This window comes from Nematolebias whitei, chromosome 9 (assembly GCF_014905685.2).
Source record: "Nematolebias whitei isolate Nwh7 chromosome 9, NemWhi1, whole genome shotgun sequence".
Lineage (NCBI taxonomy): Eukaryota > Metazoa > Chordata > Actinopteri > Cyprinodontiformes > Rivulidae > Nematolebias > Nematolebias whitei.
The window spans coordinates 26,990,838-27,002,801 of NC_056506.1; the positions used below are offsets into that span (position 1 = coordinate 26,990,838).

The 11,964-nt window shown below is 40.2% G+C and overlaps 1 protein-coding gene across 2 annotated transcripts in view; it reads left to right on the forward strand.

Annotated features, from left to right (window-relative positions):
* tbl1xr1b (tbl1x receptor 1b) overlaps positions 1 to 8,759 on the forward strand; it is a 39,561-nt gene extending 30,802 nt beyond the window's left edge. For both annotated transcript variants that reach the window (XM_037682161.1, XM_037682160.1), the window contains exon 16: positions 7,590 to 8,759. In XM_037682161.1, the coding sequence (XP_037538089.1) occupies positions 7,590 to 7,616 (27 nt within the window). In that variant the 3' untranslated portion in view covers positions 7,617 to 8,759. The remainder of the gene's footprint in view (positions 1 to 7,589) is intronic.
* The last annotated feature ends 3,205 nt before the right edge of the window (positions 8,760 to 11,964 follow it).

The following is an 11,964-nucleotide window of genomic DNA, read 5'->3' on the forward strand; positions in this document are numbered from 1 at the left end:
ATTTAGCTACTTGTGCTAGCATATTTAGCTACTTGTGCTAGCATATTATACTAGCATATTTAGCTACTTATATTAGCATATTTAGCTACTTATACTATTTAGCTACTTATACTAGCATATTTAGCTACTTCATTGAGGTGTATCAGTATCTACACAGTAATAAAGTCAGTCGTGTTTTGTTAAAATATGTCAGACACAATCTTATTAACCTTAAATCAGACACAGAGACCAGATAAAGCCTTAAAGTCCTCCATCACTGAGCTTGGGTTAATTACTGATAAAATCATAAAACTGAAGATGAACACATACTTTAATGCTGCTGTTTCCTTCATACACTTGAAATCATACCTGATATTGTCGTCACTGTTTTCAATCCTTCTGAGGATCCAGCGTCTCTTCTCCGGTGGTTTATTGTCCAGACACAAAGTAGGATGCAGGTTTTCCTCCGTCGGCCGTTTGTCAACAAAGTGAAATGAACAGAGAGAGTTTTGGGTGGTCTCTTCAAGTTCACATTTTTCAGCCACGTTCTTCTTAACTCCTCATCTGTAGGTGGGAGATGGAAACTGAACCTCTTTTCACAGGAACACTCTTTGTTTTGTGTCCGTGTTCAAAACTCTGTTGTTGTAGCACTGGTTTAGTTTGGTCTGGTTGTTCTGCAGCCGTGAACACAACAGGTACCTGAACTCAGCACGGCTATTTTAAGCCCCTTATCCACGGGTCTTTTTGGTACTCCTATGTAACTAGTTGTGGCCGATTGCAGGATTTATCAACAATGCCTTTAACGGTGGAACCCACCCCATTTTTGGGACCTAAATCACTGAGGTCCCAGGTCTGGTTCTTTTAGGGTCTAGTTGTGACATCAGCGCACTGTAGGTCACTGATTGGTCAGGGGGCGTATTCATTGGTGGAGGGCGGAGATTCAGTCTTCCACCGGAAATCACAATCCACCATTTTCTTTTTCACCCGCATAACAGACAACAAGAAATCGGAGGAGCTTATTTTGGAATATTTTATAAGGTAAAACAAATAATCATGGCACAACCGTGGTCGAATGCTGAAGTTCAGGCATTTCTCTGTTTGCTGGCCGATGAACAAGTGCAGCGCGAGCTAGATGGAACGAAACGAAATAAAAAGATTTTTCAAGAGGTGTCTGCGCAGATGGCGGTGCACGGCTTCCATCGCACACCAAAGCAAAGAGGAAAGCTTAAAAAACTAATAGCTGATGGTGAGTGTATTTTATTTACTTTAAGCATATTTCCTTTCCCTCATGCAACCGTTTCTTTGCGTTTTCTGAAAGTACTCTGAACAAACGAGGCTGACGCGGTTACGTCGTCATTAGTTAGCATCATTGCTAACTGTACTCTGTTGCTGTTTTTCCACTCTTATTTTGATGCAGAAAGTCCCACTGAACATGAAGGTTCGCCAGATTCTGCTTTTGACTGTCCAATCCTCCCCGCTTCTGACCCTTCCCGACCACACCAGCTCCGAGTACATCCATGCCACCGAGTACATCCATGCCACCGGGCACATCCACGCCACCGGGCAACACGCAGCAGAGCGGCACCAAACAGCACCCGTTACTAGGTAAGAAGCAACAATCGTGTTTAACATCACATTGATCATGTTGATATGAATGTTGTTTTGTTTTTGTTGTAAAACATCTTGCATGTATTCAAACTACTTGTTTATTCAGTTGTAATGTATAAATGTTAAATTTCATTATTCATTTATTACTTAAACTTTCATTTATGAAGTTTATTATTGAAATTATACAGGGTGTAGTGATTTTTGTTCAGATTAACGATGCTCTGTTCTTTTTCTAAATTAGCACAAACCGTTGTAAATGACTACATGTAGTTTATTTATGCCCACCTGCTTACAATCATTAAAGTACTAGACTGCTTTATGAACAGAATCATTTCTGATCTTGTGAACAAACACCTTTTGAAATTAGCAGGAACTTTAATGTAAATAATTTATTTAAAAACTCTACCTGTACTTCATCATCTAACAGCCATTTTCTTGTGTGTTATTCCTAGGCCATAGAAAGCGCAGATCAACAAGTGCAGCAGAGAGCTTTGTTTCTGCACATACTGAACAAGAAGAGATGAACCGGAAGCAGAGAGAGGAACACTTCCATTTTATTTGTGAGGATGCCAAAAATGCAAGGCAAGAAGAAGCTGCGGAGAGGCAACGCCAAGCTGCAGTAACGAGGAAGCAGGAGAAGGCAATTAGGAGGGAGGAGATGGCCTTGAGGAGAGAGGAAGCAGATGTTTGCAGAGAGGAAGTAGCACAGCGAAGGCAGGAGGCTGAACAGAGTGCTGCTTTCAATCAGGCACTCCTTGGGGTGCTGGAATCCATTGCCAGTTCCATGGCAAACAGACATGTTTAAAAATATTCATTGTAGAACTTAGTTGATATATAGAAATGTAGATCCTGCAAGGTAAGACCACAAATAGCCAGACATGTATCGTGTAAAGTTTTCATATGTAAGTAGTGTATAAATTTTTTTAATGTCTTTTATTTCTAATAAAAAAAAAATTTTCAAGTCTTGAGCTTCCATCTGATCATCAAAGTGAAGTGCTTAGTGTTTTTTTACGTCAATAGTGTAGATAAGTGAAGTAATTGTTTTTTACCTGTAACAATGCAAGTGAAGATTCTCAGTTATCCTTGACACGGCAAATCTCCCCCAAAAAATATAAAAACAAAACCACAGTACTTTTTTTTAAAACTGAATACGTTTCGCTAATCATCCGAGGAGCACTCACAATTCAATGAAAAAAGGAATATGGGATTAAAGTTATAAAGCTGTGGTGTTCTGTAAGCTTGCTGGAGATTGATCTGCATGCGTCAGTCTCCATAATACAAGCTTATGGCACAACACAGCTTTATAATTTGAATCACACTCCTCGTTTCATTAAATTGAGAAAGAGCCTCGGATGAGAAGTGATACATCTTCAGTTAAAAATAAAGTCCAGTATTTTTATTTATGTATTTTTTTTGGTTTTATCTGTAATGAGTACTGAAAAACGTAACCATAATACAGAATGTCCATGTGTTGTAAATGAACATTGCAGTGGAGTTAAAAAGGTGTAGGACTTGTGTAATCTACGTTTACAATCATCCTCATTCAGGAGGTTTTCAGTCATTGCATGTCAAACACCTCGGCCATGATGTCTATCCTGTGGATCCAGCAGCTTCTGCATCTTTTTCGCCCAAGGTCAAAAATTCTCTCCACGACTTTCACTGTGGTACAAACGAGCACTAACTTAATATTGCTTAACAGCACTTCAATCATGAAGATAATTTGCGACAGCTTAATTTAAACAGCTGCGTGGTAAGCGTAAGCTCTGAGTTAAATATCAAATGTAGGTTATTATGTAATGTACGTAATATATATATATACACATATATATATATATATATATACATGCATACATATATACAAATCAAATTACAAAAAGACTCTTAATCCCAGAGGGAAATTAAATGTAACTCATCATCCTGGTTTCATTCAAGAGTTGTTCTAGATGCTGATGCTGTGGGCAGGAAGGATCTCTTGTAGCATCTGTCTTACAAGGGATCTGAAGAAGTCTCTGGCTGAAGACATATATATATAAATATTAAAATAGATTAATAAATATATGCATAAACAAATATAAAGTTCTTGTTGTAGGTTTTGGTTCTTTGTTAAAAACAAAAATTAATTTGTTTTCCGGCTCTTCTTCTTCTAATACATGTTAGTGGTGCTTAGAAAAGAGCTTAATGTAGCACTACCGCCACCAGCTGGTAAGGTGCGTTGATATTAATAATCCGCCCACTAGAGGTGAACAATCCGCCCACTAGAGGTGAACAATCCGCCCACTAGAGGTGAACAATCCGCCCACTAAACGGGAACTATAGGCAAAGGTGAGACACAAAAATAGAGGTCCCACTAGAACCGGACACAACAGGCTACAACAAGAACCAGACCTGTGGATAAGGGGCTTTAGTAAACTTTATGGTTGTTAAATAAATATGAATAAAACAAAAGCAGTGTTTTATCTGCTGAACTGAATGTAATTTACTTTCAAATAAACAGTGGTCTCTGCTCCACTACCATGGTAACCAATGCTCACTGCTACATCCTGTCTGACAGGAAGTAGTACCATCATCATTTATACAGTGGAGCCCCCTGAAATAAGGTGGATATGGATTGTAATGACAACATGTCATAATAATAATAATACATTTTATTTGAAGGCACCTTTCAAAATGCTCAAGATCACCGAACAAGAAATGCAAAGATAAAAAACAATAAATACAGATATCAATAAAATCAAATGCTAATAAATGCCATGTCCTCTTTTCAAACCCTTTTATGTAAACACAGTTTACTCCAAGTTTCTGGCCTTGAGGTGTGATCAACAACATAATTAGGTTTTATGTTTAACTTTTTTTTTAAACAACAATTAGTATTTACAGCAGCTGCCTTTTTTTTTCCTGTGTGTGTGTACAAGTGTGAGGTGTATGTGTGAGGTTTGGGATGGGCACGCTTCTCCACTGATCCATAGATAAAGTTCTGCTATAGAGTGCCACCATCAACTTAGCCGCCCTCGTGCCGTCCTGTGAATATTTGTTGCAGATCCAGCCCAACTGTACTCCAGTTTCTCCAGATACATATATGATCTTTCTAGAGACTGGAGTTCATCAGGCAATAAACTGTTTTTAAGAAAATTTTCACTTTTTGGTTTTAGATTGAGTTTTTAGCTAGTTTAGGTGCCATGTTCTATAGTGTTGACCTGTAAATGACAACAATTCAAACTCCAACACAATGAATTAAATGATCGCGTTAAGGTTTCAAACTGAACAACAACATGATGATTTTACTCCTCTCCTCCAACTTGCGCTCACTTAGTGGCACGCTGCAGTTAATCTGGAAAAAAACATTGATAAAATATTGCTTGTTGGATTAATGACACAGTAGAAACATTTTACTTCTAGAATAAATATAAACTGTGGCACACTATTTTGCATTTATGTAAAAGTTCCAGTCACTTCATGGTAAATGGGCTGCACTTGTATAGAGCTTTTCTGTCTGATCAAGACACTCAAAGATCTTTACAATCTGTGTCCTCATGTATCCATTCATACAGCACTCTACGAGATCTATACCAAGACTAATCAGCTTTATCACAGTCATACACCGATGAAACACATCGGAGGCAATGAGGGGTTCTGGGTCTTGCCCAGGGACACTTCAGCATGTAACTGCTGGTGGAATCGAACTAAGGCTGCAACTAACGATTATTTCAATTATCGATTCATCGGGCGATTAATTTTTCGATTAATCGATGAATCGGCAAAAAAAAAAAAAAAACTTTTAATTTCCACCCCTTTATTCCAAAATTGAACATTTGACTGACATAGCAATTCACACAAAAAACAGGTTGCCATTTTACTATTCTGTTAGTAAAAGATTGAATAATAAAAAAATAAAAGTTAGTCAAATAGCTTAAAAAAATAAATGTACACACAAATATATACAAATGTATCTTTATACCTGCACAATATGTAGCTACTTTGTAAAATGTGTCCTTGAGGGAAGAGTGTAACCTGGATTAAAAGTGTGGATTATTGTAACCTGGATTAATAGTGTGGATTATTGTAGCGAAGCTTTCGTCTTCAACCATCGACAGAGGCCTCATGTCATTGACGATCATGTTCAGGATGTTTCAGTGAAGACAGCTGCTGCTGTGGTGTCCATGATGTCTGTCCATCATGAAGGATGTCATTGTTTGTTGTTGTTTTCTGGAATGAGACAGTAAATATGTATTCTAGCATAATTTACAGCAACTCAAGAAATGCCTTGTTTCACTTACAGCGTTAGGTTCAGGCAAAAGTAGCTAAAAGAGCAATTAAACACACACACACATATAAATTACTTAATTCCACACATTTGAGTAGATGTAATAAATTACTTTAATTCCTGTTTAAATGCAATTCATCCTGCCATATCTGCAGTGTCTTCAGACTTTGCCAACAAATTAAAAGTTGAAGCTTACTCATTAAATTATTATCTTTGTGTTAGATTTATTTATAAATCACATTTAAACACTGCTTGTACCAATTAAATTAAATAAAAAGTAACACATGTTCTGTATCACCGCCATTAATCAGATAAACAAACAAACAAACAGCTTCATCTACCAAACAGACTGAAGTTACGTTTTCTCTCTTGAAACAGAAGAATGTGTTAAATTGTAGAGACTCACCTGCAACACATGAGTTGGGAGTGAGACATGTATCAGCTGCAGCTCGTGACTCCGACATGTTTACGTTTTATCTCCGTGGTTCTCTCGTGTCGTGTCGGTGATTTTCAAAGCTGCATGTTTCTCAGTTTTTATCTTTGTGAAGTTCTCCCACTCTTTGGAGGACTTGGGTCGAACAGTTTTCGCTGCGTCGGTCATTTGTAAAATTTACTTAATTTCCTTTGAAAACACTCTGCTCTGCTTCCTCCTCCCCCCTCGCTCTGTTCAACTCGCGCTGCAGTTTTTTTTTTTTTTCAAACTTTATTCAGTCAGTCAGCATTGACAATGAACTGCAGGTGAACAAAACAAAATGGCTCCGCAGCGCCGTAAAAGACGCATAATCGCGCGACACAACGAATCGATAACGAAATTTGTTGCCAACGCTTTTAATCATCGATTTTTATCGATTTTATCGATTCGTTGTTGCAGCCCTAAATCGAACCCCCAACTCTCGTATTGGAGGACGACTGCTCTAACCACTCAGCCACAGCGGCCCAACTTATGATGACCATACCTATACAGGATGCTAGTTACCATGCTGTACAATAATAGTTTATTGTACTGTAATTTTGACACATGATCAAAATAATAAAACAAATCACCCATGATGCTTATCTGGTGATTTACTGTATGTGAGCACGAGACACACGGCCACTGGGGGGCGCTGCCTGTCCAACTGATGAACTTTAATCGTATTGATCAAAGTTTCTTCTGTAGTGTTGGTACTTGATGAGCAGCAGTGATGTACAGAACTGTGAGCCTGACTGGTCATAAAGTTTGGGCCTTTCAAAGCTTCACAACTGAACTGTAGTCTTTTTATTTGTAACTTGTTTCATCAGCAGTCTGCTCAGAATTGGCATTTACGGACAGTCAAAGTGGAGCATGTGCTTTCATACAAAAGTAAGCGGAAGTACTGCGCAGAAGTACTTGATTGTGTTGTTCCAGTGTACGCAGATACTCAATTGAAGAGTTCATGTGCACCTTTTGTAAATTTTAGTTGTGTTTTCAACATAAAATGCTACAGAAAGCAAAATGAAAACCAGAGTTGAAGTCAAAGCAAGGCAGCAGGTGTTACTGTGAATTTAGGTTCAAGGGAAAAGGGCTTCGGAGAGAAAGATAAAATTATCAGAATATTTGTTTCTGTGTTTGAGTTTCCAGTTTCTCACTGTCATACCATTAAAGCAGTTCTGCAAATGTACTTACAACCCAGTGTTGGGTCCAGAGTACAAGCAGGAAGATGTGATATAATTATGGTATAGGTAAGTTTCCATGTGACTGTGTGTGGCTTCCTCTTTGCAGGTTTGTGTACTCGACCTGAGGAAATGACACTTGTGTGGGGGAGCAATGGACCGACTGCGAATGTGTACATAGCCAAACGACTGTCGCTGCCTGTCCGCCTCACTGCTGTCGTCCTGTCCGATTCCATGGCCCGCTGTCGCAGCCAGCTGGAACGCTCGCTTCCTCACGTAAACGCCGGACCACACTTTATTCACACAACACAGCCACGCGCAGCAGACACACAACGGGTCTGCATGGACATTTCAAAACGTGTTTCCAGCACCATCAGAAGCAAACCAAAACTCCAGGATTCCCCTTGCTGTCCTTTCCTCAGTCGCTGCGTTGGATTTGTAAAGATTTTTGTTCTTAGTTGGTGTGTGCATATTGCACATGTCAGCGTTTGGTGTCCTGTGGACATGTTACTAATCTCTGTTGGATTTTTATTACATGTGGGATGGGAGGGAACAGAGGGGTGCACAGGGTTGTTTTCTTTTAAAACAAATATTCAAACTTGTTCATTGAATCTATTTACACTTGTCTGCTCTCTTCAAAGCCAAAAACAGATTTACAGCTTAGAAGACGAGGTGATTTAGTTTTGTCAGCTCTATTTTTATCCAATAAATTTGATCCATTGTGACTGTTTTAAACAAGTTCATCGAGGTGCTCAAAACAAAATGTTTAGATGGAAGATAATCTGCACCAGAGTTGACTTTAAACCCGGTATTCACTGGGCTGCGACTGTTAGACTCTACATGTCAGGGTGTGGGCCAACGTTCAGTTGCAGTCTCACTCACTTGTGTTTTCAGACCTGAACCTTCAGCTTTTAGCCTCAGATGTTTTCTATTAGAGTTGTAAAAATACAGAAACCAAATAAAAACGGGTATAAGATGCCTGCGTCACTCTTAATTATTTAAGAACGAAAGCGTCGCGCAAAATTTTAAAACATGTTCAACGATCAAGTGACAAGACCGTGAGCCTCTGGGGCTCCAGGAGAAATTAAGAACCTCTGAATGTTTCGAGACAAAGTGACTCCCTCATGAAAACTGTTCACCAAGTAGTTACCAGCAGTCCCAACCAGTGAGAGATTTAAGGCTTTCTCCCATCACAGGGGTTCCAGGGCTGAAGCCAAGCCACAGTCAGCTTTGTAGCAGCTCTTTCACTTACACCAGAGCTGTGGCTCAGGGGCCACACTTACTGGAAGCCAAGAGCTCAGGGGCTGACATGCAGCAGTTATTGTCATTTAGTAAGTTTGTTTTATGGTTTAAAATCTAGTTTTAGTTACAAATGAACCCATTGGTGGGCCGAACTGAGCTCACCTGTGGGCCTGATTTGGCCCCCGGCCCTCCAGTTGAAGAGCCCTGCTTCACACTGACAAACAAAACAACAAGTTGTTGCTGCGCCAGAGATAAACAACACAAACACTTTCCTCTGGAGCTGGAGGGGCTCATGGAGGCTCATAATCTGTTTCTCTGCATCATTTAGGACAAAATGTAGCTTCAGTGTGAAAAACAAGTTAATCTTGGTGCAGTTTGTGTTTTTCATCTTCACCAGTCGTTGAGGTGAAGCAGGTCAGGGCACCACCTCGACCACTGCTGTCAGCTGACGTCATAACGTCTGTTGGAGGCACCAGTTCTCAACATTTTCAGCTCTTCATACCAGCTGGTGTTTATGGAGCTGCTGAAACATCACAAGTTACTCCAGCAAAGTTCAGTCAGGTCCTCTAGACGGTTTCTTTCTGTTGAAACGTTTCGTCTTTCATCCAAAGGACTTCATCAGCCCGAGGAGCCACAACAAACTCGGGTCTTATACCTTCACATGGTGGATCAACCAGTTTGGTGGTGCTCAAGACTCCAGAAACAATCTGAGCACCATCATACTGGTTGACCAGTTTGATGTGAAGGTGCTATTTATAAGACTGAGTTTGTTGTGGCTCCTCGGGCTGATGAAGTCCTTTGGATAAAGACGAAACATTTCAACAGAAAGAAACCGTCCAGAGGACCTGACTGAACTTTGCTGGTTTTGTACCTGGATCACTGAGCATGAACTGTGATCGCGAGTTGTTACAGAGACTGGTCAGAAATCAAACACCAGCTGCTGAGGTCAAACTGTGACATCAAAAATAAATTACAACTTTAGAATGAAACCAAAGGATCAATTATTTATTAAAAGAGGCTTTCAGCGACGTAACGATGGCTTTGGAAAACCAAACTGGAACCAGCTCCAGTCCTGGTCTAAAACTGGGACCAGTTTAAGTGCTGATGTGCTGCTCTGTGTCTGGTGAACTCGCAGAGCGCCGTGCTTTTGTTCCCAGCGTGACGTGTCGCCGGTTGCTGAGGTGGAAATCAAATCTGACAACAGTTTGCGTCGAAGGGGCACACGACGAAACTACCGGACAAAGCCGCGCTGCTTTTTCTTCGCTCCTGCAGATAAAAACCACCTGATCACGTTCTTTCCTCCCAGCTCGACTGAAAGAAAAAGCGGAGTTGCTGTGAACGTGCGCAGCTTTTCTGTTGTCAGGCGGTTGCTGCTTCACGTTCACACAAACGCACAAGACGACCGGCTGCACTCAGGCCCACGTGCTCAAACGCTAGAAGCAGACGCCACCGAATAAGCATACGTTAGATGTGTTCATATATAAATGTAATGACAGCGTTTCACATATGATGTATGTGAAATGGTTTTATAAAATATTAAACAGTCATAGCTACACATGAAGCAGATTGAAAGATTTAGACTTTGACTCTTGAGCCTGAAACGGTGAACTGTGTTAATTCAAGCCATCTGATGATGATGAAGATGAAGGAAAACGCGCGGGCAGGTTTTCAGCTCATCGGGGTGAAGAGCGTTTCATGTTCCTGGTCTGTCGCCATGACGACACCGACACGTGTCGGCTGGCGGTTTACGTTCTGTTCAAAGATCTGTAAAACAAAATAAAAGGTTTTTCTACCGAATTGAAATTCAGTGAGCCGTCTTTAACTGGATCCAAAAACAAGTGTATGACAGTGGAATGATATTTTATATTGGTTTGTTTTTAGAAAATGAGCTCTTTGTTTCTTTTTCTTTTTGGGGGGGGGGGGGGGGGGGGTGTTACAACCAAAAGTACTAACGTCAGCTCTATCTTTGCTATGTTGGAAAGCCCTTGAAGGTTTTGTACTTCTCAAAACTTTTGTAATTTTGATTTATTTGTAGCTCTTAAATGAACAAAAAATATTGGATGAATTTGTTGGTGTATTATAATAGAAAACTTGTAAATACCAATTTAAAAACAACATTTTTTTCTTTGGTGTTTTACCCCCAGACACGTGTTGTTCTCACCTCATGGCGGCTGTGCGCAGCCTTCAGATCAGACTGTTGGATTATCACAGATCTCAAGGTCTAAATAAAATCTATTTTGATAAGATCAGTGTTTGCTGCTCTGCTCCTTATTTACATAAGCTTCTCTTTTAATACCACAATAATGAAATACATGTCCGGCTGTGGAAATTAGCCAACCGGAATTGTCTACAATATATTTTATTGTTTGGGGGAAAACGACATAAAATGTATGTAATTTAGGTAAGAAAAGCAAGTTTAGAGTAAGTGAAGCTTCAAGTCAAACAGACAGGGGCCTTGACGTTTTCAGAACCCCTCCCCACATTCATGCTACACTTGTTAATATCAGTACCCCAGCAATTGTAGCAACATTTTAACATTTCACTCAACTTCCACCTTTTTTAAATGTTGGTTTCTTCTGAGACGTTTGCTTGATTGGTGTACTGGTAAATTATCCTGACTGGACCTGACAATCAGCAGAGCTCAGAGGCTGGATCAGAACCAAGTCATTCCTGCAGCACTGAAGGTTCCTCAGAGCTCAGAGACGTCCAGAACTCGAGATGGAAGAAAGGTCTGACGGGCTGCGACTAGTAGGTGAACGGTATCCATGATGCCTCCCCCAAATGTCTTCAGAATGGCTTGCAAATTTTGCAGTGTTCATTATTTTATTGGGGCGGCTGTGGCTGAGTGGTTGGAGATGACAATTAGACTCTGACCATCTCAAGAGTATTTCGACACCTTCATGGGAATTCTTTGACAGAAAACATCCGAGGCTAATGTCTCAGTCTAATTACCACACTGGTAATAAATAATTGAAAAGCTGGTTAAAAAACAAACAAACAATTGCTTATCCTCTTTTCAAAGGTGCACTCCAGCAGATAAAAACATACAGTATGGACCTGATGAGCTTCAGAGACCCTGTGTGGAGACGGGACTCAGTTTCAGAATGACAACTAGAACTTCAGTCCACTGATCTGAGCTTTATGGCAGAGAAGCAGGTGAAGCTTCTCAGAGCAGATCCTCTGATCTGATGAGACTGAACTGCTGAACTGTTGGGTTTCATTTCTAAATGGTGTGTCTGAAG